The sequence below is a fragment of the Haliaeetus leucocephalus genome, unplaced genomic scaffold, assembly GCF_000737465.1.
Source record: "Haliaeetus leucocephalus isolate CR32 unplaced genomic scaffold, Haliaeetus_leucocephalus-4.0 Scaffold373, whole genome shotgun sequence".
Classification (NCBI taxonomy): domain Eukaryota; kingdom Metazoa; phylum Chordata; class Aves; order Accipitriformes; family Accipitridae; genus Haliaeetus; species Haliaeetus leucocephalus.
Window position 1 is genome coordinate 9,821,650 of NW_010972809.1, and position 26,562 is coordinate 9,848,211.

A 26,562-nucleotide genomic window follows, 5' to 3' on the forward strand; every position below is an offset into this window, starting at 1 on the left:
CGGGAGAGCCATTAAAAACCAAACCCCCCAAAGCCCAGGGTTGGGTGGTTTGGGGTTTTTTTTGCCCCGTGGGACAAGCGCACCGGGGCCGCCCAGGGTAGCACTTCTCTGCCTTCCCATCGCGCTGCTCTGCCTATGCTCAACTTTTAGGTCACAGCTACCTTTGCTTTGTTAAGGCATGGAGGGTTCTCCTTGATTCAACCCGCTGTTTTTTCCCCATCCACCAGGAACACACCCCTCCCCTAGTGCATCTCCGGGCTTGGGGTGCTGAGCACCAGCCCTTTAACTGGAGTGCAGTGGTTGTTCCCCCCCCCCCTTCAAATAATGCTTTTTCTTGTCTTCACCCCAGACAGCTGAGTTACTTTGCACTAAATTAAGCACAGGGCAATCTAGCAGCATGTGGATGATGACCACCGAGCCTTGATTTGGAGCTGTGCATAAGCAGAGACAGCACCACAGTCCTGCCCAGAAACCTTGGCTTGGGACCCCTTCGCTGCAAGTCCTTGCAAGGCCACCCCCAATGCAATGGCAACCCAAATAAGCACCTCAGGTTGGCAGTATTCCAAAAATCCCATGTTTAACAATGAACGCCAACCAAGCTACGTAGAAGCTTGTACTTTATCAATAAATAATTGTTTTCTTCATGCTAGAGATGAAATGCATAATTTATGGTTGGAAAAAAAGACAGGGTACCACAGCATTTTAGTTCTTTTATTTCAGGAACAGAAACAGCAAACCAAACAACTGCATTAGGAAAGGTATGTCTTTGGTATTATTCAGTTAAAATAAAATGTTTAAGAGACTATGAATAAGAAAAATACATAACAATAGCAAAAAAATAAAGCTTTGTCATTCAATATTGCATAGGCACCATATACTTTTTCATTACGTTCTTTGTTAAAGGACTAGAACTAGGTGATAGGTAATAAACCCAGGTGTCCTGTGGTGACAAAACAATGATCCTCAGCCCCTGAATACCCTATAAGGGCATCTGGTACAAAGACATACTTTTATTTCCATTCTTGCCCAAGTGCTTGTCCAGTTATTACAAAAAACAAAAGAATCTGTCTAGTCAGGATGCTTAGCAACACTTGGAACAGACTGCCAAAGACTCCTTTCATCTCTGGGGAATGTATCAAAACATTAAATGGATGAGTCTGGAGGGAAGCGAGGGGGGGAAGACTGGGGATGGGAGGAAAAAGGTGGAGGGGAGCTAAAGATGTGCTCCAGCCTTGTCAGAAACAAAATTAATTTATTCCCTTCCTTGGATGTCACTGCCTGACTCACCACTGCCTGCTAGGCACAAAAAGAGAAGTTGCAATGGGAACTGCAAGAACAGACGAAGCATTCACTGAGCAAGAGGGACGTTTCTTGTGTCAGGAAGAAGTTGGAGACATCTGCACTCAGGTGCACAGGGCAAGAGCCGTTTTAAATAGCAGTTGCTGTGTATGTCTAAGTAGCTCTGTTATTCTATCCAAGCCTGAGATGAAGACCACAGAAGTGGATTCAGGCACAGCTGAAAGACACTGATGCAAAAAGAGTAGCCCTATTCTAAAGAAAGTTAGCACGTAATGGCAGCTCTTCCGGCAAGGCATCTCCTTTTTAGGGGGAGCAAAATCTGCCACAGAACAAAATGCTGGAAGTTTTGTTGTGCCGGATGAAGAAGAGGAAGGGATGATCAGCAGTGAATTCTGGAACGATCATTGCACAGCGCATCATCATCACTCCTGCTGTGGCAGCTGCCGCTTCAGTGCCTTCTTCATTGACTTCCACAAAAGACTTGTGAACCACTTCAGAGAGCACCAGCTCATTGCCAGCTGAGATTCCCGAGAAGTCTGCCTTCCCTAAATCAAACGCATCGGGCATTCCCATGCTGCTCAGAAGGGGTTTCAGATCATAATCTTCTTCCAGTTTAAATCTGGGTAAAGACACCCTCACCTCCGTACAGTCCATCATTTCAGGATTGATCCAATCTATCAGCTTCTCATACGTAAGTTCTCTTTCCAGCTGAAGAAAAACCCCAAATTTACATCATTAAAATTAGAAAAGAATCAGTTTTACACAGCCAAAAGTAGTGATTCCTGTGTTTGTTTACATCGTGCATAACACGCATCTTTTTTTCCAGGGTTTAGAGTTTCTCAAGCCAAAAGTGCAAGTTACACTTCTCACTAGGGACTACAGCCCCAGCTAAGATCAGTCCCATATGCTTTTTGGTAGATAGAATAAGGATCAGTCCCTTCCACATACAGTTTACTTTTATAAAACATGTTAGATTGGGTGGGGTTTTTTTTACATATGGGAAGCAAAGGCACAAAAGAACTGATGACAAGGTCCCAAAGAAACTGAAACCACTTCTTCTGTCTCTTAACCAAAGCATCCTCCTTCAGGTTTACAGACTGATGAAAAAGTCTGCTCACAAGGCACTTTGCAGTCAGTGTTAAAAAACCTTGTTAATAAATTCCTTGTCCAGAGAATGAAATAGCTAAAACTTGTATCATGCCTCCAGAAGAGATCGTACACTTTCCTGTGCGCCCTTTCCAGGTGGTGGGCCAGAGAATCTGCCAGCTGTTCAGAACAGAAGATGGATGGGACAAGCTACACGACTTCCTAAAGAGCTCCCCCAGATCCCTTCTCACCATGTATGATGCTCACCATACTGTGCCTTCACCATAATCACAGCTAACCTCTGCTCCCGAGGAGGGGGTCAGGCCTCCTTCTGGAGCCTCAGGCTAAGGGGGCAGCACACAGCTTGACCAGTGGTGATACAAGGCATGTCAATCACTTTGGGGGCAGGGAGGTGAGGGACATTTCAGCTAGTGCTGAGTACCAATGACATAACAGCTTTGGAACTGAACTGTAGGTCTATATGCAATATCAAAACTTTCTTCCCTGGAAGGATACAGACCATCTTTGCATTTAGCTCAACAACTTACGCTTTCCAAGCCAGTGGATCCATCCTGGATTGCATCGGGGAGCAGGATGATCATGCTGAGTTCGTTACCAACGTAAGGGAGCTCAAGGATTTTGGTCTGGAAGTCCCCAATATAGGTCATGTTAAATCTATCCTTCTTGAACATCATCTGCACAGGTTTGGTCTCTTTCTAAAAATAAAGATATGTCAATAGTTAGTACTGAGCTAGTATGCTAGTCTGAAAATGCAAAGCAGGCATCCAGTTAGGGCTTTTTAGAGTTTTACTAGAGAACTAAACACACCACAGAGTACACCCCCACCACTGTCTTTCATAAAGCAAGAGGTAAGAAGTAAGTATCCCTGAGATTTAATTTTAATTACTAGTGTGGAAATGTCTGTTAAGTTTCCTTTAAGGCAGAGAGGCAAGGATACACATTTGCTCACTTATAAACTAATAACAAGCACTAAACAGAGCTGCTGAGAAACAGGGCTTGTGTTCCTCGCTTTAAATGAATACATAGTAATTTCAATGTAGGTACTTGCATTTTTAGTCCATGTGGCTCCAAATGCTGTAACAAAGAGGAATTAAAATATTTTAAAATTATACTACAAATGCCAAGAAAGCGAGAGCGCTATTTTGAATTCTTAAAAGTCACATGGACAGTGAGGAGGGGAGAGATGTGTCTTCTCAATTTAATTCTCTATCTCCTTCCATTTTCACATGGAGCATCAGTTACTATTGTTTACATCATTATTTTCCCCCTTTTCATTTAAGAAAGTTTCATTGCTTTCTCCCTTACATTCATGAGATAACAATGCAAGTAGGTTTTTGTTTTTAAAGTAAAGCCCATCAAAACAATGTCCACAGCAAACACAGCAGAAACTATTTTGCAGCAGCAATGACACGTGAAAAGGACGGATAAGCAAAGAAAAGGCCACGCAGCATGTGAAAATCATCCAGCGAGTCATAGGAAGTGCAAGAGTCACAGAAATAGTGTCACAGGATGCTGGAAAGACTCCTGGGATGTTAAAGCAACTCTTTGCTACTGGACAGATTGTAACATAACTAGCTTAAAACTTCAGGTTACACCTGGGATTTCCAATTCCTCATTTGAGCCTACTCACACACTTCTGCAGCTCATCAGTGGCTAGTCATTAGTAGGATGACAATACAAACTTAATCCCTTTAGTTTTACAAGCGAAGAGATTTGCAGTTGTTTGCCTATCTGAGTTCCTTGGGCGAGCCAAGGCAGCATTCCCCCACCTTACATCTTACAACTTTCTCCAATAGTTATCTGGATCCCCAAGACTCTAATATTAAAAAGATATATAATATACTCTATATTTACAAAGAAAAAGGTAATCTCAGAGCTAGGCGGGCCTTATTTCAGGAACATTAAGATTTAGGCCATGAGCTCACCATAGCACAGTACCCAACACAGAAATATCACTGAATTTGCCTCCTCAGGAGGGAAAGAATCCTATGCAAATCTGTAAGCTTGGGTTTTCTGAGACATCTCTGTAGCAGACCAATGCCAAGCCTTCCTCATGTGGCAGCACTACACAATATTCCATCACAAACCAAAAGGCAGATTATTCATCTGCACTGCATGCTGTTGGTGTTGCATCTTAAAATCTGGTCCTAGGTTTGCGCTGGTCCAAGGAAAAGAAAACTGAATAGTGTATCTGGATAGCCTGTTAGCTTTTTCAACACATTTCAACAGAGAGAGGGCAAGGTGTCAGGAACCAAGTCAGTCCAGTGGTTTCTGAAGTGCTACAGTAGGTAGTAAGGGGTGAGCAGTAACATTCCCTATTTGAAGAGGGGTATTAGAAGTTTCTTAGATACATAACATCACTGGGGAAGTCAGGCATGAGGGCTTCAATTTTGCCTAGTGTTTGTTTTAAGCAAGTGAGTTAAGGAAGTCATGTTACCAGTTCTTGTTAATGACATGCAGAGGCACACCCAGAGTTTGAGGTGATTCTGAGGGGCAGCCATGGCCTGCTAATTATAGTAGCCAAGTCTTCAAGAGCACTGATCTACTTCTAAAAGCAAGAAAGTATAGCATGGAGATCTTCAAAGCAGGGTTGTTTGGGTTTTTTTTTTTTTAATTTATTTTGGATCAGTTCAGTAGTAGAAATGCACTAAAAAAAAGCACTGACTGAAGAAGACCTATATTCAGAAGTTTCTGTACATGTATAAGTGCTCTACAACCCAAAGGAAAATTTCTTTTCTTATCCACACCAGTTTTATGCTGAAATAATCAAGTTCACTGACTTCTGCGAAATTGTTCACAACACTCAAATAGCCTGACAGCTTCTCTCAGTTTTCTTCAGTTCTAAGTTCTGTAACTATGTAGAGGGCTACCTCTCTCAAACAAGAAGGATAAAAGGAAAAAAGAGACAGAATGAAAGAAATACTTAATTGTTATATTAAAGTTTCTAGTAATCATATGAAACTTAACAGAAACTAAACAAAGAGAGTGTTCATATTAAAGGGAGGGGGTACAAGGAATTTCATACAGCCTACCCAGGGTGACCTTGTGCTTGATTGATTTTTTTTTTCTTCAGAGTTAAATGTATTAATTTCAGAGTACTTCAGAGTAACAGTGTATTGTCAGCATTTTAGCACATCATACCTCATTAATCTGAAATGGCATTTCTGCTGTTCTCTCTTTGTTGAACTGCTTTTCCCAGCTGCCTTTGAAATAGATGGCATTCACCAACACAAGTCTGGTCAGTGAATTGAGAATCCCCTCTGCCAACAGGTTCTGAATTTTACCTTTATGATACATAGAAAAAAACCCACATTTTTTAATAATTAGATACATGTCAAACTTATCTAATATAGTATCTACTCTGTAATTAATATACAATAGACAAGAGAATTATGTACCAAACAGAGCAAGAGCTCAATGTTTGGGTTTTTTTAATTCACAATATTATATCTTGAAACAGCTGTATACCCAAGCCATGGCTGCCATTAAATACACCATGGCATTTTGCAAAATACTCACCTTCAGTTCTTTCCTCTACCCAGCCATTTATTTGTTTTCTGGAATCCTCCCAAGCTTGTATGAAGTCAGTCTGTTCTAGTCCAGCATGGTAGAATTTCTGACTCAACTCTATAAATGACTAACATGGACATTCAGAACAGCTTTTCAGCAATGTATTTTACTCTCATTCAGCCACAGATGATTCTTAAATACACGAGGAAAATTTGCCCACTTTTGTCCCCCAGCTTCATACAAAGCCATTAAAGTTTTGTCTGACATGTTCCTATTAGGTTCTATACCACCTATCTGAACTAGGAATTGTCCGCTGTATGTTAAGTTAAATGGCTTGTTTACTGTGCTACAAAGTTCTACATAACTTAATTGAGAAATGATGTGACTAGGGTTGGGGTTTTTGGGGGGGGGGCAGGAGGGGTGCTTCAGAGAGAGAACATATGATTTTGAAATTTATGTGGAGAGAAGCTTACAATGTCAAACCTCCCAGACTAATAGAAAACTTTTAGTTCAGAGGGTAAACTGATCTTTCTTAGAGAGGAAAAAAACATACCTTCTGATTTAATATAGTTAGATCTTTATTACACAGACGCAAAGTTTTAGAATACAATCCATGTAATTTTTATCTGCTAGACAAATGAAACACTATCATTCTTCATAAAAAGAATCACTGTAAATCACTCCCAGAGGAAAAAAACAAAACCACAAAGCCTTACATCTTGCTTCTAGGGAAGCACCTAAAGGCACATGTGTAACACAACACCTATTATCTTTATTTAGATCTTCTTATAAGGAAAATATTAGAAGTCACACACTCCTCTCAGAATGATCTCTGGATGACTTACATAACGGAAAAACTATGAAATATTGCCCACACTGAAGAGCAATAACAATTCTTTTCTCTCCTATTTACACACAATCAAGGGAAGAGAGATATGTCGACCATTTGTCTCACAGCCAAAAATATGAATGGATCATGGAGCCATGAAGATTTAGAGTCGATTTTATAGTGGTCTGCACCAATTGTGCATTCAGATCACAGGTTATCTAAAAGGAGCTTCTCCACCAAGTTCAGATACCAGGCTCTGACATAATCTGTTGCATTGGTATGTCTCAGCCTAGAACACCTGGGAAGTAAAACCCAAAGCCTGCCTTTGGCCTCCAAAGGAAACAGGTAGCAAGTACATTATACTGAAAAACACCACAAATTTAATGGTTACTTACTGAGAGAAACTCAAATGTCTTTTCTCCATAAAGTCGGTTAGCAGTTTTCAGTATATATTTGGTGTTTGGATCGTTAATTTCAGTGAGAAGCGATTGATACCCATTGTGAGCATCCTTGGCTTTGTTCAGAGAAAGCACCTGCAGAAAGACAAACATCCTCAGCAGAGTCCATGCCTTCTCTAAACACACTTGCTTCAGTACAACTTTTGTGGTTTTTTTAATGACTTTTGGGTTTAAAAACTGTGACTTGAAGCCAAAAGATTTCTCATCATACCTTCTACCTGGAGCTTATCATGCAAGTGACATACGATGCACCCAGCCAGATGTTGTACAAGTAATAAATTAGGGAGCAGAAGAATCAGCAATATTTAGTTTCCTTCGCTCAAGCCAAACATCAGAGGATCAAGGAATGGCTGAGGTGGGAAGGGACCTCTGGTACAACCTCCTTGCTCAGGCAGGGCCATCTACATCTGGTAGCCCAGGACTATGCCCAGACAGCTTTTGACTATCTCCAAGCATGGCAATAATATAATACAATATTAGATAAACTTTTTAGATTTAAATGAAAGCAAAATATGTGTTTATACTCCTCTTCCACTTTGAAAAAGAGGCAAACGTAATACAAAAGTGACTGATTATGCAATTAATACTGTCAATTGTGTATGTAAAAAATACACCAAGTAGTATTTGCCACCTGAGCAAGTTTAAAAAAAAACCAAGGTGCAGCTACCATTCCGACATGCATACAATGTTCACATTTTTAATATATTTTTTTTTAATGTGCCTGGCCACACTTTCAAAACACGTGTAATCTGATATTAAGCCCAAAGAAGAAAGTGGAAGAAAATATTTTATGTAGCTAGAGATTCATCAAACCTACAAAAAAAATCCAGGTACCTCTTAATGACATGCTGAAGGAAGCTCTCTCTGTCTCAAAAAAATAAAGCCACAAAACCCCCCCACACACAACAAAAACCAGAAACCTCTTAATTTCATACCAAAGGAAGCTCCCCCTAATAAAAACATTAAAAACAGATACTGCTTACATACATACCAAACAAAGACCTCTGCTCTCCAAGACCAGAATGACAATAATAGTTTAGCTTAAGTGCAGGTCACAAACTATAATGCAGATTTGTTGCTCATATGGTCCCATCACATTCAATACACTAAATTTATTTAGACATACCTTTGCTATTTGGGCTTCGGTATTACCTTTTGAACCCAGCAAAATCATGGACAAAGCAGAAGAAATACTAAAAGGAGAAAAGAATAGATTCCGCCCGCTTCTGTTCTCACACAACTTTCTTAGGAGGTCGAGTGCAAAAGTGGTATTTGCTGCACAGAGGTTATCCATGGTTCAGAGCTTGGGAGATAAAAACACAAAACAAGAATGGCTCAAATTTATTTGAATACAAGCTCACAAGTTATTTGCCTTGTACGTTTCCCAGTATAAACTATGCAGCAAATGCTGTAATTAGGTTGAAAAATTATCAACTCACTGAAAAACTGATTTGGTGTAACAAGCACCTTAAATTCCATACTAGGCACTTCAGTTATTTTAGGGATTTATTGTTTGCTTTTGTATTTCAATCCCATACCTGTAACAGAGACAGCAATTCCCACTGGTGTCATTAGACTCTTCACTGCGTAAATAATATTACATCTTTTGAGATGATCAGATACAACAATATTTTGTTTAGGACTTATTAAAACAAGTCTCTTTTGACTTCACAAAGACAATTACTTGCCTTTATAGGAAAGCCAGAGCAAAGAGTTAGGCATCAGAATGGCGGAATATAAACTCTTACCTTCTCTAAGTCTATATATCTTCAGTATTACCTTCAGCTTACTTATACGTGTGCACGCTGTGTTTTAAACCTAACAGCCAGTCTGGGAGAAGTCAGCAGAATGATTTGACCTACAAGATTAAAAAAGAAAAGAAAAAAAATGTTATTTGGTCAGCATGACAAATTACTGTAATTTCCTGCTGTAGTACAAAGAAAAATCAAAGTCCATTTCAGTTCCATTTTATTGCCTGCAACACGGAAACACACAATAAGAAAAACCTTCTTATGGTTTTACTGTACATGCACCCTTTGATATGTGTAACTTGATGCCTGTCATACTCTACATACATCGGCTATGTAGGTAGTTAACTAACCTGAGATTAAACAACATACCTATAAAAGAAGCAATAAATACTAGAATGCTAAGTTAACTACAGGTAAGATATCAGCTGGTAGTAGAAGTTTCTGTGTTTTGTTCTTCCCTTAAGGCAGTGCCTAGTGTTGATGTGTTGCTACAAAATACAAAACCAACACCTAATTCATACTACTGATTCATTACCTCAAATAGGTGGAAGGAACAAGTTTCTCCATGCATCATTCTTCCACCTAAGAAAATTTCTTGCTAGTAGCTTTGCTATAAACAGTAGCAACTTTCCTCCCATTTCTCTTCTCCCATAACTGGGGTTAAAAAAAAAGGCAAGCTTAGATGGAAACAATCTTCCAATTCTGTCTGAAATGAGTAATTTAACTACATGTACTTTACAGCGTAAGCAGGAGGCACTTAGCATCTTCAGTTTGTGTTAGTTACGGTGAAGACAAGAATTTTCCTACTGTCCCAATACCTGCAGATTGCTAGCAGTGACGATTTTTGACCTGGAGGTCAAAACGCACAGGAATAATGACAGCAGCAAGCAGTTATTATCTAGAAAGTTTCTGCAGGGCTTCCATGGCAGGCAATAATTTACAGACAAAAGGACGCAACTCACACCAATTGCCTACCTGAAAAATCAGTGCATTTAACCAAACTAAGTAATATTTCAACAGGTGGGACACAAGGCTAGGAGTTATATCTGTACAGTTATCCACGCTTTCCCTGCAGTTCAGGAATAGCAACATTAACTACTGATACCCCTCTCATCAGAGCAGTTTTGGAGACAATACACAACTGCACTTTAAGGAACAAAACCCATATGATACAAACACGTTTGTCAGCCAGTTGTAAACGGTTTCCTGCAAACCCCTCAGTGATCAGAGGTTTGCTGGCAGCAACTCATTCCTCGCCCTGGTCTCCCCGCAGGCTCTGCGGGTCAGCGGCGAGGCACTCGCCTGGAGGTCTCTGGGTGCCCCGACCCTGTGTGTTCCTACCACCATGAATTCGAAGCATATATTCTCAGCGGCAGACACCTACGCTTTAGGGCACTCTTTATGGACAGAAAGCCTGTATCCAGATTAAACGGCCGATCCACCCTGCAGCGTCTCCTCCCAGCTACCGGTTTTACCAAGGGGGGAACCCGTCCAGAGCAGGGCGCAGCTCTCCCCCGGCCTGCAGCCCAGGAGACACATCCCACCACGACTGCGACACGGGTCGGGGCCCCGCCTGCGCGGATGCCTCCCCACCTCGGGTCAAGCTGCCTCAGAGGAGTCACAAGGCGACCGTTTCAAGCCCAGCCGGAGGGGGAGCTCGGGGCGGCGTCCATCGCCGCCGAGGAAGCCGCCTCTGCAGCACGGACACCCCTTTGCCCACCCTCCGAACCAACGCGGGCGTTCTGGAGGGGAAAGGCGAGCAGGCGGGGGAGGACACCGGCCCCCACCGCCGGCTGGCGGCCCCCGGGCCTCAGCAGGGGCCGAGAGGAGCCCCGCAGAGCGGACGCCGTCCTAGCAGGCTCCGGCACAAAAAAGCCACGGGCTGGGCACCCCCCCCGGGGCGAAAAGACTCTCCCTCCGCCCCCGCACTGGACCTAGCGCCAGAAAAAGACGCTAAAACCCAACATTGCCGGGGCGTCCCCGTCCCTCCTGCGCACAAAAAGCGTTCCCTGCGCACCGCTGCGACTCCAGCGGACGAGAAGCACAAACCACGTCACGGGAAAAAACCCCAATAAAATAACAAAAGCAACGCCACGCAGCCTCTACTTCTTAAAAACAACAAAAACCACAAGCGCAAGCTTCCCGTAGGAAACGGCAACGGCATCTCCGGGACAACGGGGCCGCCGCACTCACCCCAGCGGGCGCCGCGGTCCCGTCCTGCCGGGGCCCTTCCCCTTTCCCCGGAAATATGGCGCTGCTGAGGGAAAGGGCGGGAGCTCGGCCCTCGCCTCAGCCGTGCCCCCGGGGCTAGCCGGCAGCTGTTGCGTTTCCCCGGTGGCTGTCGACGAACCGCCACAGCCCCTCGGGACAAAATGTCCGCCACCGCCGCGGGGAACCATCACAGGCCCCCCTTCCCCCCCCCTTAATATCTCCGCAGGCCTCGCCTCGCCACACTGGTGGGTTTTCACCTCAGCCTCCCTCTTGTGGCAGAGCGGATAGAAAACACTTGCAGTCCGTGAGGGGTTGTTATTATTATTAATGATTATTTCTGAAGTGGGGGTTGTTTTGAACGAAAGTGAGCTGTTGCTGTAGCCGGAGACCGTCTGGGCTTGGCCCCTCCTCGCATACCTGAGGGTCTGAGTGATGCAAATAGCCCTTAGAGAGGTGTATTTTTTAATTTTTTTAAAAAATTTTTTTTTTTAGGGAATCAATGGAGTGACATGTGATGCTTATTTGAGCTTAAATTGGGAGCTGATGAAGACTTTACAGCTGGGATGCGGAGGGAAGGCCTTGGGGAGGGAGGGAGGGAGGGTCTGCCTGCCTCCAGCTGTAATGCAAGGACCTAATCAAGGGCGAAAGAGGAGCTGGACTAACTGCTGCGGGCTGGGAGTAAGTGCTGAGACCACGTCTGGATCAGGGGCTCTAGTCATGAGGGTGAGGAGAAGGGACTGCGTTAGCATATGTTTATAGACACTGCTGTGAGGGGAAGGGATAGAAAAGCCATAGCTAATAGTGGTTAGGACAGAGCTACCCTTGATGGCCTGGGCTGAAAGACAACCAGGATTGCTCTGTGGATGCCAGGCATCGTGCGCTCCCCTTGGCACTGCCATGGTTGTCCCTTCAGGGTAGGAGGGCGGTACAGGAGGAGCTGTGCCTCGGGCCCTGGGGTGTGTGGTCTGATGGAGAAAGGATTCAGGTCCCGCTCCCCCCAGTTGCAGCAGGAGTTTCAGATTTTGGTGTTTGTGCTGGCAAGGTTGAGTGTCTCCTGCTCTGCAGGGCAAGGAGTAACTCAGACTAGGGTGAGCAGAGTCTGCCGAAGAAGAGGATGGTTTGTGATTTGTTGTGTCTGATGAAGAAGAGAAAAGGGTGGTCAGCTTTAAAAGTCATTGTTGGTGCTTTTGATCTCAGCACCAGGACACCTGTGGCAGCTGCTGCCTCAGTACCTTCTTCATTGATCTCTACAAAAGCTTTGTGAATAACTTTTGAGATGAAAAGATCCTTCTTCACTGACATCCCTGTGAAATCAGCCTGAACTGGGTCAAAAGCATTTCGTATCCCCATGCTGCTCAGAGTTGATTTAAGGTCGTAATTCTCTTCCAGCTTCAACTTAGGCAGGTACAGATCCACTTTAGCTTTCATCATATTGGCTGATTTGGTCCATTCAGTCAATTTCTCATAGGTCAGCTCACTTTCCACCTGCAATGAGTTGAGGAAGAAAATAGTTGGAATGCAAAGGACAGAGACAAGACATGCACACACCAGTGTCTTAACGCTCATCAAGAACGTGTAAAACAAAGCCCAGCTACCAGCAGTGGGTACAGCTGGAATGTGCGCCACGCTCATTGGGCATGATCCTGCAAAGTGCCAAGTGACTTATACTGCTGTTTATTCTCTTAAAGGTGGTGAGGTATAGGCCTGAACCCTCAGAGTAGTTAATTATTTTTTTTCTGGTGCGAAGAATACTGCTTTTCTGCAATCTGTGACTCATAATGATATTAACAGGCACTTGCTATGTGTATATATGGGTAACTTTTCTCTTAGTAGTGGTAAATAAGTGCAACACATGGCACCTCAGGTACAAATAAAAAGATGTTTGCCCTGATCTGTTTAGAATCTGAAACTGATCCTGGTGTGGTCATGAGTGGCTGTTGATACCTTCTGGGTCAGGGTAGTTAGCGCTTATGAGAAACCTCACCACAAAGTATCGGGTGCAAATCTGGACTGCAAATGTCATAAACACGAATTAATGCAGCCCTCAGGAGAAGACAACGGCAGGGCAAGGTGATTCAGATTTGGTCCTTGCTTTCCTTGTGCTATTATGGCATTAGAAAAGAGGACACAAAATAGGCTAAGACAGGTGTGTGGACATAGTTTTTAGATGTATCCCTAAGTAAAATACTATGTTTGCAATGTTATCAGATGCCCTGAATCCTAAGCTGAGAAATCATGGTGTTACAGTTTATGAAACAAAGTATGCACCCATCAGAACCTATTCTACCCTGATTTTGAAGCTCGTTCTTCCTCACTCTTTTCATCTGTTACTGTCTCATAGTATATGTGATGCAACAGTAGGTCAGTTTTACCAGCTCCAGACCAGTAGTGTTATCATGGATGTCATCTGGTAGGAGAACGAACATACTAAGTTCATTTTCCACATATGGCAGTTCAATGATTTTGAATTTCATGGTTGTTTCATGGAGCATCAAAAATTCATCTCGCAGAAACATCATCTGTACTGGTTTAGTCTTGGTCTGTGAAAAAATTCAGACATAAAAAATAGTGTTAATTCATTCCTTAAAATGGATGATAAAGTTTATTTTCTTCATTGAACTGAAAGCAAAAATTTGTAAACAAGTACAAGACTCAGCAGTATTTGGATACTTGGTACCCTTTCCTTTGGACAGTATCACATACAACCCCTTTTCAAAGTCATTGGGATTGTTATCAAAATTCAGCATAGACACATATGCTATCTACCTGCTAACTGAATAACATGTAATATATTTCTCATTTTAAAATAAAGGAGTTAGCTTTGCTAAGCAAGTAACTACTGTAAGTGTTTCATGTTTTCTCCCAAGGGTTACATTTTTGGAGTGAGGGCCTTGATTGGGGCTGGGGGGGGGAGAGAATGTTGACTTTCTTCCCCTGGATGGCATCAAATCTTTTGCCTATTTTATCCTTCCAGGCAATACTGATTGTCTCACTTTGCCTCTGAACCATATTTTCTGTGACCCGTGCTGCCTTTTCCTCTTCCCCAAAACACAGAGGACTGGATTAGCAAATGTCTGAACTATTAGCAACAGTCTGAACTCCTATGCTGTATTATGTTCATAGAGCTTTTATTAATATATCGACTCTCTCCTTTACATTGTTACATTTGCACACAAAAGGCTATCTGTTTGCAGGCTTTGCTGTTGGGTACCTTGTGAATTAAACCCTCTCTGTGCACCAACGTATTGGGTTTATGTGGCAAGGTTTTTTTAGCTGCGGGGCTGCAGGGGTGGCTTCTGTGAGGAGACATCACAAGCTGCCTCCATGTCAGGCAGACCCAGTTTCAGCCAGCTCCAAGACGGACCCACCACTGGCCAAAGCTGAGCCGGTCAGTAATGTTGGTAGCACCTCTGTGATAACATATTTAAGAAAGGGTAAAAACTGCTGTGCAACAGCAGCTGGGAGAGAGGAGTGAGAAAACGTGAGAGAAACAACTCTGCAGACACCAAGGTCAGTGAAGAAGGAGGGGGAAGAGGTGCTCCAGGCGCCAGAGCAGAGATTCGTCTGCAGCCTGTGCTGAAGACCATGGTGGAGCAGATATCCACCCTGCAGCCCATGGAGGACCCCATGCTGGAACAGGTGAATGTGCCCACCTGGCTGCAACCCATGGAGAGCCCACACTGGAACGGGCTCCTGGCAGGACCTGTGACCCCATGGAGAGGAGCCCACTCAGGTGCGGGTTTTCTGGCAGGACTTGTGACCCCCGTGGGGGACCCATGCTGGAGCAGTCTGTTCCCGAAGGACTGCAGCCTGTGGAAGGGACCCATGCCAGAGCAGTTTGTGAAGAACTGCAGCCTGTGGGAAGGACCCATTTGGACATGAAGGACTGTATCCCATGGGTGGGAGCCCACACTGGAGCAGAAAGAAAGCATGAGGAGGAAGGAGTGGCAGAGACAACGTGTGATGAACTGTCCCCAACCCCCATTCCCCCGTCCCCCTGCACTCCTGTGAGGGATAGGTAGAAGAGTAGGGAGTGAAGTTGAGCCTTGGAGGAAGGGAGGGGTGGGGGGAAGGTGGTTTATATTTGGTCTTATTTCTCATTAACCTACTCTGATTAGTTGGCAATAAATTAAATTAATTTCCCTAAAATGAGTCTGTTTTGCCTGTGATGGTAACTGATAAATGATCTCCCTGTCCTTGCCTCAACCGATAAGCTTTTCATCCCATTTTTCTCCCCCTGTCCTGTTGAGAAGGGGTAGTGATAGAGAGTCTTGGTGGGCACCTGGTGGCCGGCCAAGGTGAACCCACCACAGCCATGTACCATGAAGGATCCTAAAACCGCACGTGTAGCACAGTAGGTTTCAGATATACTGTCACATCATCAACAGAATTGCTTCACATTGCCTGTCATACAAAAGGTGTTTGCATTCGTAATCTATGTCGAACAAGATACTTGCTTCCATTGACAACTAATTTTGCTTGCCTTCGACACATTCCAAAAATATGCATGCAGTCAGCTACTGTGAATGGTCAGTGCATGATTGTTTAAATACTGTTAGCTCAATAATGTGCCCTCAGTGTATACTGAATACATCATTCTCACGCACTCACCTAAAGTCAAACCCCTGTGAAAATTCCCTCCGAGGTTTTATGCAACACCCAGGGTGTGTGAGGAAAGAAGAGCTGGTTCAGTTTCCTTGAACTCAGAGTATAGACTGTGTCTCACAAGCAGAAAAGAGACGTTGGTGTGTAAACATTGCTCTCAAAAGCAACTCCGTCCCTTTTGAAAATGGGATCTTGGTGCTTCGGGAAATTTCCTCTTGTCTTAAGCTACGTGAGCACAGTGTTCTCTGGTGTTTTGATACCAAAGAGCTATTATTGAAGGGAAAATCCTATTCTCATGGATATGCACAAATAAGATAATGCTGACTTATTTTCACTATGGCAGTTCTCACTGAGTTTATACCATCTGCCCACCTATAAGCAGTGTTGCAGTGACATACGAAATGCAGGTGTAATATTTAGAAGTTTCTTGCTCTTCCCTAATAGACACATTGACATAGGACAACAGGCATATAGACAAGGAATTTACCTTGCTCAGTCTGAAGGGCATCTCAGAAGTATTTTTCTCTAGAAATTTCTTTTCCCAGTTTCCTTTGAAATAAATGGCATTTACTAAGACCAACACAGTGTGGGAGTTGAGAGATCCTGCAGGCAGCAGATCCTGTATTTTCCCTTCAAAATCAGACAAATAGAACTGTTATTCCAGTGTGACTGTGTAACTCGCCAATTGTAATTGTGCCTTCTCTGTGCCTACCTATCTAGTAAAAATGTTTGCATTTGGGAGGGGCTTTTACTGTGCATTTTTCAGGGTGTACATATAGTAAAAATGGATTTTGATGTATCTCTATATCTTTTTTTTTAATATATTGCAATTTCATTAGTAAATGGCATTGGAAAGTGGGTAAAGTGGCTAAAGTGGAATAGCTTGGATGTTCTGTGAAGTTAGTTGCAAGCAGCTGAAGAATGCAGAAGTAAAACCCTCACTAATCAGAGTGGAGCCACTCAGTATCTATCTACCTGTACCTCTCTCTGAACAGAAATCATGCAGAAGAGGCTACGGCATGAAGAATCAAGGGAAGGACCTTGTAAGGAGCAGCAGTTAGGTTTGGAGAGAGGCATTCTTCAAGCTATTTAACTGCACTTTGCTCATCACCCCCGCTGAGCTTCCATCTTTTATGGATCCTTGGCTGCAAGAGCAATAAATGGAAATGCCTGCAATTTGAAAGTGAGACAAGAAAAAAGCCATCAGAGTGGTACTTACTCTCAGTTTCATTTTCAACCCATGAATTGATCAGTGCTCTGGCTTGTTCTGCATCTGTCTTAAAGTTTACAGCTTGTGGCTTTGCATTGTAATAGCTTGTAATGAGCTGTAAGAAATTCTGAAAGATAGAATTGGAAAATGTATGCTTATTTAGTTAAATTTGAGTTATAAAAATGTTAGAAATAATCGCTTCAACAGATTATACAATCTACTAATAAATAATTGAAAAAATATAATTTGTTTGAAATGGGATAACCCTTCAGATAAGGTCTGATAAAATTCTATGCTAAATATTAAGTAAGGACTGATCAAACTTCAGTATCAAGGAAACTGATAATTCAAATTTTTGTGTTTGAAATCTAAAGTGCAAATACGTAATTTTGAAATATCACATAAAACAAACATTCTTCACAGTTTTTTTTTAATTTATCAAAATTACATTTTATATCATTTAAATGCTTTTTTCCTGATTTATGATGTAGAGTTCAGTACAAGAGGCAAGAATAAGTCTCATAAAAAGTTGAAACAAAGCTTTTAGTTTGCTTCAGAGGCAAGGAACCTGAGAAGAGTTTATGAAGACAATAGTGGAGGTATAAAGGGAATGTTCTGGTAGAATAAAGTCATGGCAGAAAAGCAGAATTAAGGTTTGCATTGCTGTCTGCTGTGAAACAGTTCATGGAGATTCCCAGCAGGAAATTCTCTAGATTCTCTGTAAAGCATAGGTACGTAAGATTAGGGAGAAAATGAGCAATAAGCATTCAGAAGGACAAATTACTAGTTACTCAGGAGATCAAAACAAAACCCAAGATCAAAGAACAATGATCTCATTTAAAACCACCTTCCAAGAAATTGTAAGATGATTTTAAAAGATTTCAAAGATATAGGTAATTACAAACTCATGAGTCTGTATGGGGCTAATGAATAGCTCTAATGGGCGTATGGTGAAACATGACGTATTGGAAGAGTGTCAACAGCATTTTGTAATAGGAAGTCCTAAATCACAAACCTGTTAGAGTTTTTTGAAGGTGTCAGGAAGCATTTGAGTAAGAAGATTGAGCCATTACAGTCTATCTGGATTACCAAAAGGCATTTTGTAAGACTTCTCACCAAAGGCTGAGCATCCATGGGACTGCACAGATAGGTCTTGTTTATTTAAATGGCTGGAAACCAAGAGTAGGAGGAAGTAGTGTTCACAGTGAAGGGTTGTTACTACTGGACTGCCACAGCTATACGTGCTGGGATCTGTGCTAAAATATTTATTCTATAAAATACAGGTTTAAATATTTACATTGAAATATATATTTATTAAAACATTTATAAATGATCCAGTGAAGGGTACACTAGAGAGAGTGATTATTACTGTTCAGGAATGAGGTGTTGAAGCTATAATGGACAGCTGCATGAAAAAAATCTGCCCAATAGTGGCCAAAAAAGCAAATACAATTTTAGGAGTTACAAAGAAAGGAGAAGGGAACAAAAAAAAGAATATTAGAATGCCACTGTATAAAGCTATGGTGTGCCCATTATCTGAGTTCTCTACGCAGCACTGGCCTCCCCGGTCTCAAAAATGCTACAGTATAAAAGATACAGAAACAGGAGACAAGGATGACTGAAATATGGAGAAGCATCCTTTAGAGGAAAAACAAACCAATAATGATGCCAACGGGTAGCAGGCTCAAAAAACACAGGCGCTTCCTATAGTTCAGCTGTGGAACTTCTGGTGCTGAGGGTTGTGGTAGATTCAAAAGGCAGGTCTGCAAATTTATGAAAGAACAGCTCATCAAGGTCTATGAAGTAGACATGCCCTCTGGCTTGGGAAGTCCCTGAGCTGCAGATCGCTCGATGACCAGAGCGGATTCTGGAGAAGCATCACTATACTGTGTGCCTTGTTCCCATGTGCTTCCTAAACTCTTGACCACTGTTGGAGACAAATGGACCTCTTGTCCGTGGAGTGCTAGCCCTGTATGGCTGTCCTCATGTTCTCACTGAAACCACAGTGCTATCACGTGGAAAATTTTTATCATCTCTGTTGACGATCCCTCTTAATGTCAAAATATTCTTAAGTAAAAATGTTCAACTCACAGGCAGTAATGGGTAGGTCTTTTCCTCATACAGTCGGTTCGCACTCTTCAGCAAGTAGGTGCTGCGGGGTTTGTTGATGGCAGACAGGAGCTCTTTGAAGCCAGAGTGGATGTTTTCAGCTTGCTTGTGCTCAGGATCCTTGTAAAGAGACACCAATCAATATAGAATTATTTTTTTTTCTGTCTGAAGTGTTGCACCTGCTGTGGTTATTTAAAATGCCCAGATTGTTTTAATTAAAAAGGAATTTCAGGGGATTGTTGACATTTAACCCCAGCCAGCAATTAAGCACCATGCAGCCACTTGCTCGGTCCTGCCCCCTCCCAGTGGGATGGGGAGGAGAATCAGGGGAAAAGAAGTAAAACTCATGGGTTGAGATAAGAACAGTTTAATAACTAAACTAAACTAAAATATAATAATAGCAATAATAATAAAATATAGTAACAATAATAATAATTGTAGTGAAAAGGAATATAACAAAAAGAGAAATAAAACCCAAGAAAAGACAAGTGATGCACAATGCAATTGCTCACCACCCACTGACTGAAGCCCAAGCAGTGATCGGCCCCTCCTGGCCAACTCCCCTCAGTTTATATACTGACCATGGCGTTCTATGGTACGGGATATCCCTTTGGCTAGTTCAGGTCAGGTGTCCCAGTCATGGTCCCTCCCAGCTTCTTGTACACCTGCTTGCTGGCAGAGCATGGGAAACTGAAAAATCCCTAACTTGGGATAAGTGCTACTTAGCAGCAACTAAAACATCAGTGTGTTATCGACATTATTCTCACACTAAATCCAAAACACACTGTACCAGCTACTAGAAAGAAAATTAACTTTATCCCAGACAAAACCAGGACAGGGATGGAGCCCTTTTTTTGAGTATGTTGCATGTTTGCAGCACTATGTATAACTGGACAAATTATTTTCTGTCTGTAGGGCGATCATCTATTTCTGCAGTGCTGCGTAGGCCTTTGGGGACATCAGCTGATGGTGCACCCAGGAAGTTGAATCTCCTCATTTCAGTCATGGTCAGGCCTAATTTTCAGTGTCACAAGGGCCCATCAAGGCAGCCTTGCGGCTTTAGAGGAGGTACTCAGTTCTGACAGACACTAATCTCAGGGCATGGACTTATCAACTATTCAGATTTTCTCTGTTTTCACATGAATTTTGCTGTTGCTGTTTGGATGTTGGAGGGAGCTTGTCCTGGATGTCAACGTTGATGGGTTTAGGGAACATGAGCTTGCTTGCCAGCTGTTGCCAGCTGTTGCTTCCCTAATGGAGGAATAAGCTGCTACCTGTCAGCTGCTCCCCTCCAGCTGCTTGGGTGCAGTCTCCTCCTCCATGGCACATACCATGCCCTGCATGTGAGACACTGAGAGTCTGTGCCACTGACTCATGGTGACTTGTCATAAGGTTGGTCAGGTGGCATTCCTTGCCCTGGTCTTTTCTCACTCATGCTGACACATGGGCTGCTAGGAAGGACACTTGGGAAAGAATTTGGTAACCAGAGGCCACAGGATAGGAGCGGTTGGGTTTTGCAAGGGACTGGGAACAGACTGAAGAGGTAATGCAGGGAAATGCCTGAAGGACCAGATTAGGCAGACTTTGCTACAGCTCAGAAAGTCAGTGAGTTGCTAAAATGAATGTGGATGTAATGGTTCATCTTGAAGATTCATCCCCTACCACCTAGGGAGAGAAAGATATGACCTCCTCCCCGCTTTTACTTCCATTTGTCTAATCTAGTTTCTTTGAGCTTTCTTTTAGTTTCTGTGCTAAAGAAACATGGCTTGTTTGAGTTTACAGGCTTTTTGGTGCTTAGGGAGTTCATTTGATGAAAAAGATCTGGGCAGTTCCTCCTGGTGGCAAGTCTCAGGGGAGCTGATGAACAAGCGTGTGTTAGCTTAAAGGGGAATTTTGTTTGCCCAATGTGCCCATGCATGAAAAAGGTGGTAGGGCTGGAGTCAGGTGTGAATGCAGTAGCTGTTTTTCACTACGGAAGAAAAACCTTGAAGCTGATAAGAGAGAGAATTGTCCTAAGGACAGTTGACTTGTTGATATTGCCATAGACCAGCTAAAACCAAGTAACACAGTGTAAGGGTCAATCAAAGTGCTGTTAGTGTCTCAGTTCTGCTTTTAAAGGCCTGGTAATGTTAACTGCTTGTTCGCTTTTTCTCTTTCTGTATGTAGTTCTTACTGAAGTGAGACAGTAGATACAGACTGAAGACAAGAAAATGTTAGAAGGCTAAAGCAGTAGTTGTGATGAACTATCCCTTTCCCAGAGATTTTTTTATCTGAGTCTTTTGTTGTAATAAATACCATCTTTCTTTTCTTTGGTCGCCCCAGAGAAGGCCTTGTTGTCTCAGACGAACCTTCTTTTCCTGCAGTCTGGTTAAAATGAAGAACCTGTGATGATGATAAAAGTTCATAAAGACAGCTTGTTTTTTGAAGATAAATGTGCCCGAGTGTTATGTAATCATGTTAGTTTTCTATGGTAATTCACCAATCATGCCTAATGACAGTTAGTCTATTAAACATTACTGAGGACAACACTTTACTCTTGATTTAGTCTCTATAACTGTATCATTATTATATAGACTTTAGTCACATTTGCTGCTTAATAATAGATCAATATCATGGCTCAAATATGAATTTATTTAGATAAATGGTCAGTTCGTGCTTGGCTACATGGAATTTATTTTCAGATAATGACCAAGAACAACAAAGAGCATAGTGCACTTCAGAGTCTTACTACTACAACAGAAATGTAAAATTATACATTTTATATGTTTAAGTAAATGCATATAACCTGAAAAAGTACAAGATCGAAAAGTTCTGCTAAAACAGACATAAGTGAAATCATATTTTCAGTACTAGTATGTCTTCATTATTTGTGGGAGGATTACCTTATTTATGGACTGTGTCACAAGCAAAGGTATTTGTACTGCTCCTATGCAGCCCAACATGTGTTCCTGAGAGCTTACTAACTTTGGTATGCAATATGAGAAAGCAGATATACTGCTTCCAGAACCAGCTGGGGTCTAGAAGCAGTGATTTTATCTCTGGCACTCCTTTTTCTAGATTATCATATCTCCGTATTAATTTTGCTAATGAAGCTGTCTCTTACTATTTGAGCACTCTATCAGGTGAATTATTCTGTTCAAAAGGCAATTAAAATAGAAGGTAGAGTTCCAAGCAAGACCAGCAGTAGTCTCTAATGTCAGTAATTTCCCTCTGGCAGACCACCTGCAATGCTCTGGGAACTGTAAGCATAAGCTAAACACAGGGGTAGTGCAGAGCAGGGAGATCTTGGAAATAAAGTGGAAGAGCAGTGACCTGCTGGACTGCTGGCAGCATGAGTGGGGTTATCTCCTGTACCCAACATTATGGCAGGTCACTGTTCTCCCATGTTGTTCCTTTCTGTTCCCCATGGGCAGACGAATAATGCGATTTATGTGGGAACCACCTGTAAGGTGATATACTGCTAATTTCAGAGCTTACCTCAGCCATCTGGGTTGCAGTGTCACCTTTTGCACCAAGGTAGACCATGGCGAGAGCAGTTGCAATACTCCAAGAAGAAAAGAAAATGTTTTGGCCTTTGGAAATTTCATTCAGCTGTTTGTAAAGGTCCAGAGTGAAGGTGTTGGTTGACACTGAGAGAGACTCCATTGATGCAGCCTGAGACAAATGAGTGTCAGAGAGAGGTGATGACTGCTTCTTCACTTCTTTTAAAAAATGCAAAGCTGCTAGTGGGAGATTGTCTGCACCCTCTCAAATACAGTGCAAAGATGTCCCTGTAATGGGTAAAATACTGCACAGAGACCAAGTACAGTCAGCTAGTGGGTCTCTTTTTAAGACCTGCATTATTTCTCCCTTCCTCATCACTTCTCAATGTCCTCAGCTTTTTTATTTATTCTTCATCAGATGAGCACTATTTTAGCTAGAAAAGTTTTCACAGACCAAACTTGTTTCAAAACCGCATTTGCTTAAGTTTCATAGAATTATTCTTCAATTCTGAGAGAGTGAAACAGAATCATTTCTCACTGTGCTGCTTTGAGCTTTTTTCTATCTCTTTAACTTCCTGTGCTACTATTTTCTGCTGAAAAAAGCATGGTGAATTTTTGCTATTCACTGCATGTATCTCGAAGGCTACTAGAGATCTGTAGACTTTTTTATGTTCTTGGTGTAGGTAAACCCACATTTGGAAGTTGTAGCTAGATTTGTAAATTACTGGTTTTCGACTAAACTCTTATATCTTACATACAACCCCAAATAGTTCCTGTTTTCAACAACAACAAATTTTCCTTGGTTTTCTGTTGGCTTATCAGAACCTGCAGATTTTCCATCCTTGTTCTGCTTCTTTTTCCAAGTATGTTTTTACAGGACAAAACCAAAGCAAACAAAAAAAACCCAACTCCAGGACTAAACTGATTTTCTATATGTGGATCTAGAACAAACCTGTGCTTCTTATTAGCATGTTTTAGATCAACCTAACATTGTTGACAAATATCAGGTTAAATTCAGAAATTTCCATTGCCTCCCCCTAAAACATGTATTAAAGGCAGGGTAAGATGGCATCAGGTGAAATGTTAAGCATTTTATCAACAAAAGCAACTGGACATTTAAATCTATCTTCACCCACAATTTACATGCTTAAATCAAAAACTGCAGTCCTCAAAGCCCATTGCCATGCAGTGTTAGAGATGCCTGGAGCCTCTGGGATCCTGGAGTTTTGATTTCAAAGCCTTCCAGTGCTCCACAACTGCTCTGAATCATTCGGAGGTGAATGCCCTGCAGCCTAGCTCATGCCTAAGCATTTTTAGGACCTTCAAATCAGGTATCTCTTACTGCTGTGCCTGGAGGTGCTGATACTCCCAGAGCATATCTAGGGAAGAGGGCTGAGCTGAACTTTTTTGCCTGAAGAATTTCAAACCAACATCTCCATCTCCTGTTCCCAGAAAGTACCTGAACAGAATCTGCATCGAGCAATCAGGCATTTCTCAGGCTTGAGAGAGAGAACACATGTGTGTTTCTGTGAGGTTCTCTGGTCTACTACCCACTTTGGTCATCTGGGAAAGGAAAAGTCTGGATGCCTGATCCAGTAGTTATTTGATACTAATAAAGCAGAGGCTTGAACCAATACACCCCATGCTGAGCATCCAAAACACTGTGCTACAGTCATGCTGTCTTGTGTATTCAGTTCCAGGATCAGTAGGAGTGTATTCTCTCCTGCAGCCTGTTCTCAGTCCTCTGCTCTTAAATCAGCTGGTAGCCTGGTGATTAAGGCACCCTTCCTACAGGTGAGGAAATTTTCTGCCCTCCCAGGCTGTGTAGGTTTTGCCCAACCTTGGCTTGCATTCTGACCACTGTGCCTTGGCACAGGGTTTTCCTAAGGGCTACACTTTGTACTAAAAGATGAGCACTCCCATCCCCTGGGTAACTTTTACGCCATTATGTAACTGCTAAGTTCCAAAGAATTTAATGTGATTTTTTAAGACTTCCAAAGTAAAGCTAGTTATTTTGATATGAATATTTACACTACCTGAAATCCTGTGGGAGAGGAGTTAAGATCTGTCTTCAGTCGGGATCAGTGGCAGTCTGTGAGGCAGTGAATAGTTTGGGAAATGTAGAAATATTTGCACCTCCCTTTTCTTCTCTACATCCTCTTCTTGTATGAATGTGCATGTTCCCCCATTTATTCCTGCTTCTCCTCTCTATCATCTCTTTCAGAACTTAGAGAGAGACGTCTTCAATTCAAGGCCACTGTTAGTGGATGAATGTCTTGAAATGTGAAGGCCAGTATGCCTTTCTCCCACAAATGTCCTCCACAACCTTGGCGTTTGGCCTGCAGATATGTAGGAACTGCAGAAAAAAATTCAACCACCCTGTGTTGGTGAGGGACATGTTGAAATAATTTTACAGCTTCCTTTTCTTTTTACTCTACAAACTGGGGAAATTAATAGAAACTAGTCTCCAAGATATGGCTAAAAGGGAATACTGAAATAGGCTGTTAGTCTCATTCATCCTGTGGTTAAATTTGAGAGGGGAAGGATTGGAATACTTGCAGCCCTCAGGTCACATAAAGCCCTTATTTTGTGATATTTTACATTTCTGCTCTTCTCTTTCAGAAAGCAGGTCACAAAGGAAGGTCTGAAAGTATTTACAGTCACCTAAAATAGGTGATGAAATATGAGTGGATGCTGGACTCATTTGAACTGGTAGATGTTGTTTTAAGAGACTGCTGCTCCTAGCAGAGGAGATGAAGATGCTTTAGATACCTACAGGCCCTAACTGTACCAAGCTTATTATTGCCCTGCGATGGATTGAAGGAGTTTGGATCATCCACCAAAAGCTGCAAAACTGCTTGGAAGCTCTGCTTGTATTGATTTCTTTTACCAAAACTGTTTGTTGTTTTGGAGTAGAGAGCCAAAACAGCAGAATGTGTAAAATTGGATATCAGCAAAGGTATGATACAAAACAGTTACATGTACACAAATGTTTTACATTAAACCAGTGTAATTAGCAATTCTGCTGGTTTACTCTGCTCTTATCTGTGTGACATAGATCCAACTGCATTGCTAAATTTCCTTTGCAATCATTATATGTCTTTTCTGTGACATTTATGGTTAGTTAGGAATGGCCTCTGCCCACTAGTATGACACATGTAGACTAAACCAATTACCAGCATGCAGTCAACCTATAGAGAAAAAGCATCAGTATAAAGAGTACAAGTCCATATTTTGAATTAGAATTACATTTGTGTGCTTATATTCACTTCAGATCTGAGTGGTACATATGCAATACAAGGTTTCTAGAGCGATATATGTGCCTCTCTTTTTTCACACTTTTTTAAGTGCGTGCAGGTTTTGTGCCTCTTACTTTCTTGCTTTGGAAGTGTGTTAGACACTATTATGTTTAGTTATGTGCTTAAGAAATGTTTCTGCTATGTATCTAAAACTGCTGTTGTCTATTTTTTTGGCTAAATGAATAAGAGAAGAAAAAACCCCAAACAACAGTTACTGGCACTACAACCTACAAAGATTGGCCAAAAATACAGGAAAATGAAGAAAGGGTACCCAAACTCTGTAGACACTCTTTGTGGTATACTCTTGCTGCTGCAAGATCCTGTTTAGTAAGAGAGAGTGGAGTTTCAAAGGGGAGCAAAATGGCCAAAGAAGAGGTGCTCTTGGGTTTGCTGTGCCAGATGGAAATAGTGAGAAGAAATAGTGAATTGCTGCAACCACAATGGTAGAAACAAGGTTTCACTGCATCACAATGCCTGACTTGTTGACCTCAAGTGGATTGACCTCTGACAAAAGGTCATAAAAAGTCTTTTGTTAAAACCAGTCATTTTCCTCTGGCATACTGATGAGGTCACTTTGACCCTTTTTGAAGCCGCCTTTCATCTCCATCTTGCTCAGCATGGATGTGAGGTTGTATCTTTCTGCCTGTTTGATTGTCATACTCCCATACCTTTACTCTGTAAATGGTCCACTC

The 26,562-nt window shown here is 42.1% G+C and overlaps 2 protein-coding genes across 3 annotated transcripts; both read right to left on the reverse strand.

Annotated features, from left to right (window-relative positions):
- Positions 1 to 1,189: 1,189 nt before the first annotated feature.
- Positions 1,190 to 11,325, reverse strand: LOC104835351 (serpin B6-like). 2 transcript variants are annotated; one of them, XM_010573300.1, is made up of 8 exons: positions 11,148 to 11,325; positions 8,952 to 9,061; positions 8,330 to 8,506; positions 7,141 to 7,278; positions 5,926 to 6,043; positions 5,548 to 5,690; positions 2,934 to 3,101; positions 1,190 to 2,007 (listed from the first exon to the last, which is right to left on the reverse strand). In XM_010573300.1, exons 3-8 carry the CDS (start codon positions 8,495 to 8,497, stop codon positions 1,603 to 1,605), a joined length of 1,140 nt encoding a protein of 379 aa, XP_010571602.1. In that variant the 5' UTR covers positions 8,498 to 8,506; positions 8,952 to 9,061; positions 11,148 to 11,325; the 3' UTR covers positions 1,190 to 1,602. The 2 variants fall into 2 exon arrangements, with proteins under 2 accessions (XP_010571602.1, XP_010571601.1); XM_010573299.1 differs by having other exon boundaries at positions 11,084 to 11,325.
- Positions 11,326 to 11,763: 438 nt separating this feature from the next.
- Positions 11,764 to 24,748, reverse strand: SERPINB10 (serpin peptidase inhibitor, clade B (ovalbumin), member 10). Its single transcript, XM_010573296.1, has 8 exons — positions 24,608 to 24,748; positions 22,567 to 22,743; positions 21,385 to 21,471; positions 19,072 to 19,209; positions 16,990 to 17,107; positions 16,258 to 16,400; positions 13,538 to 13,705; positions 11,764 to 12,650 (listed from the first exon to the last, which is right to left on the reverse strand). Exons 2-8 carry the CDS (start codon positions 22,732 to 22,734, stop codon positions 12,249 to 12,251), a joined length of 1,224 nt encoding a protein of 407 aa, XP_010571598.1. The 5' UTR covers positions 22,735 to 22,743; positions 24,608 to 24,748; the 3' UTR covers positions 11,764 to 12,248.
- Between the last annotated feature and the right edge of the window lie 1,814 nt (positions 24,749 to 26,562).

What these genes read in the sequence shown, in the direction of transcription:
- SERPINB10 (XM_010573296.1), bottom strand. Translation starts at nt 22,734, where the DNA reads ATGGAGTCTCTCTCAGTGTCAACCAACACCTTCACTCTGGACCTTTAC. An exon ending in AGACCTACCCATTACTGCCT is followed by an intron (nt 17,108 to 19,071) that starts GTGAGTTGAACA and finishes TCTATCTTTCAG; the next exon opens with AATTTCTTACAGCTCATTAC. An exon ending in TGCCCTTCAGACTGAGCAAG is followed by an intron (nt 13,706 to 16,257) that starts GTAAATTCCTTG and finishes ATTTTTTCACAG; the next exon opens with ACCAAGACTAAACCAGTACA.
- LOC104835351 (XM_010573300.1), bottom strand. Translation starts at nt 8,497, where the DNA reads ATGGATAACCTCTGTGCAGCAAATACCACTTTTGCACTCGACCTCCTA. An exon ending in GGTAGAGGAAAGAACTGAAG is followed by an intron (nt 5,691 to 5,925) that starts GTGAGTATTTTG and finishes TGTATCATAAAG; the next exon opens with GTAAAATTCAGAACCTGTTG. An exon ending in TGCCATTTCAGATTAATGAG is followed by an intron (nt 3,102 to 5,547) that starts GTATGATGTGCT and finishes CTTTATTTTTAG; the next exon opens with AAAGAGACCAAACCTGTGCA.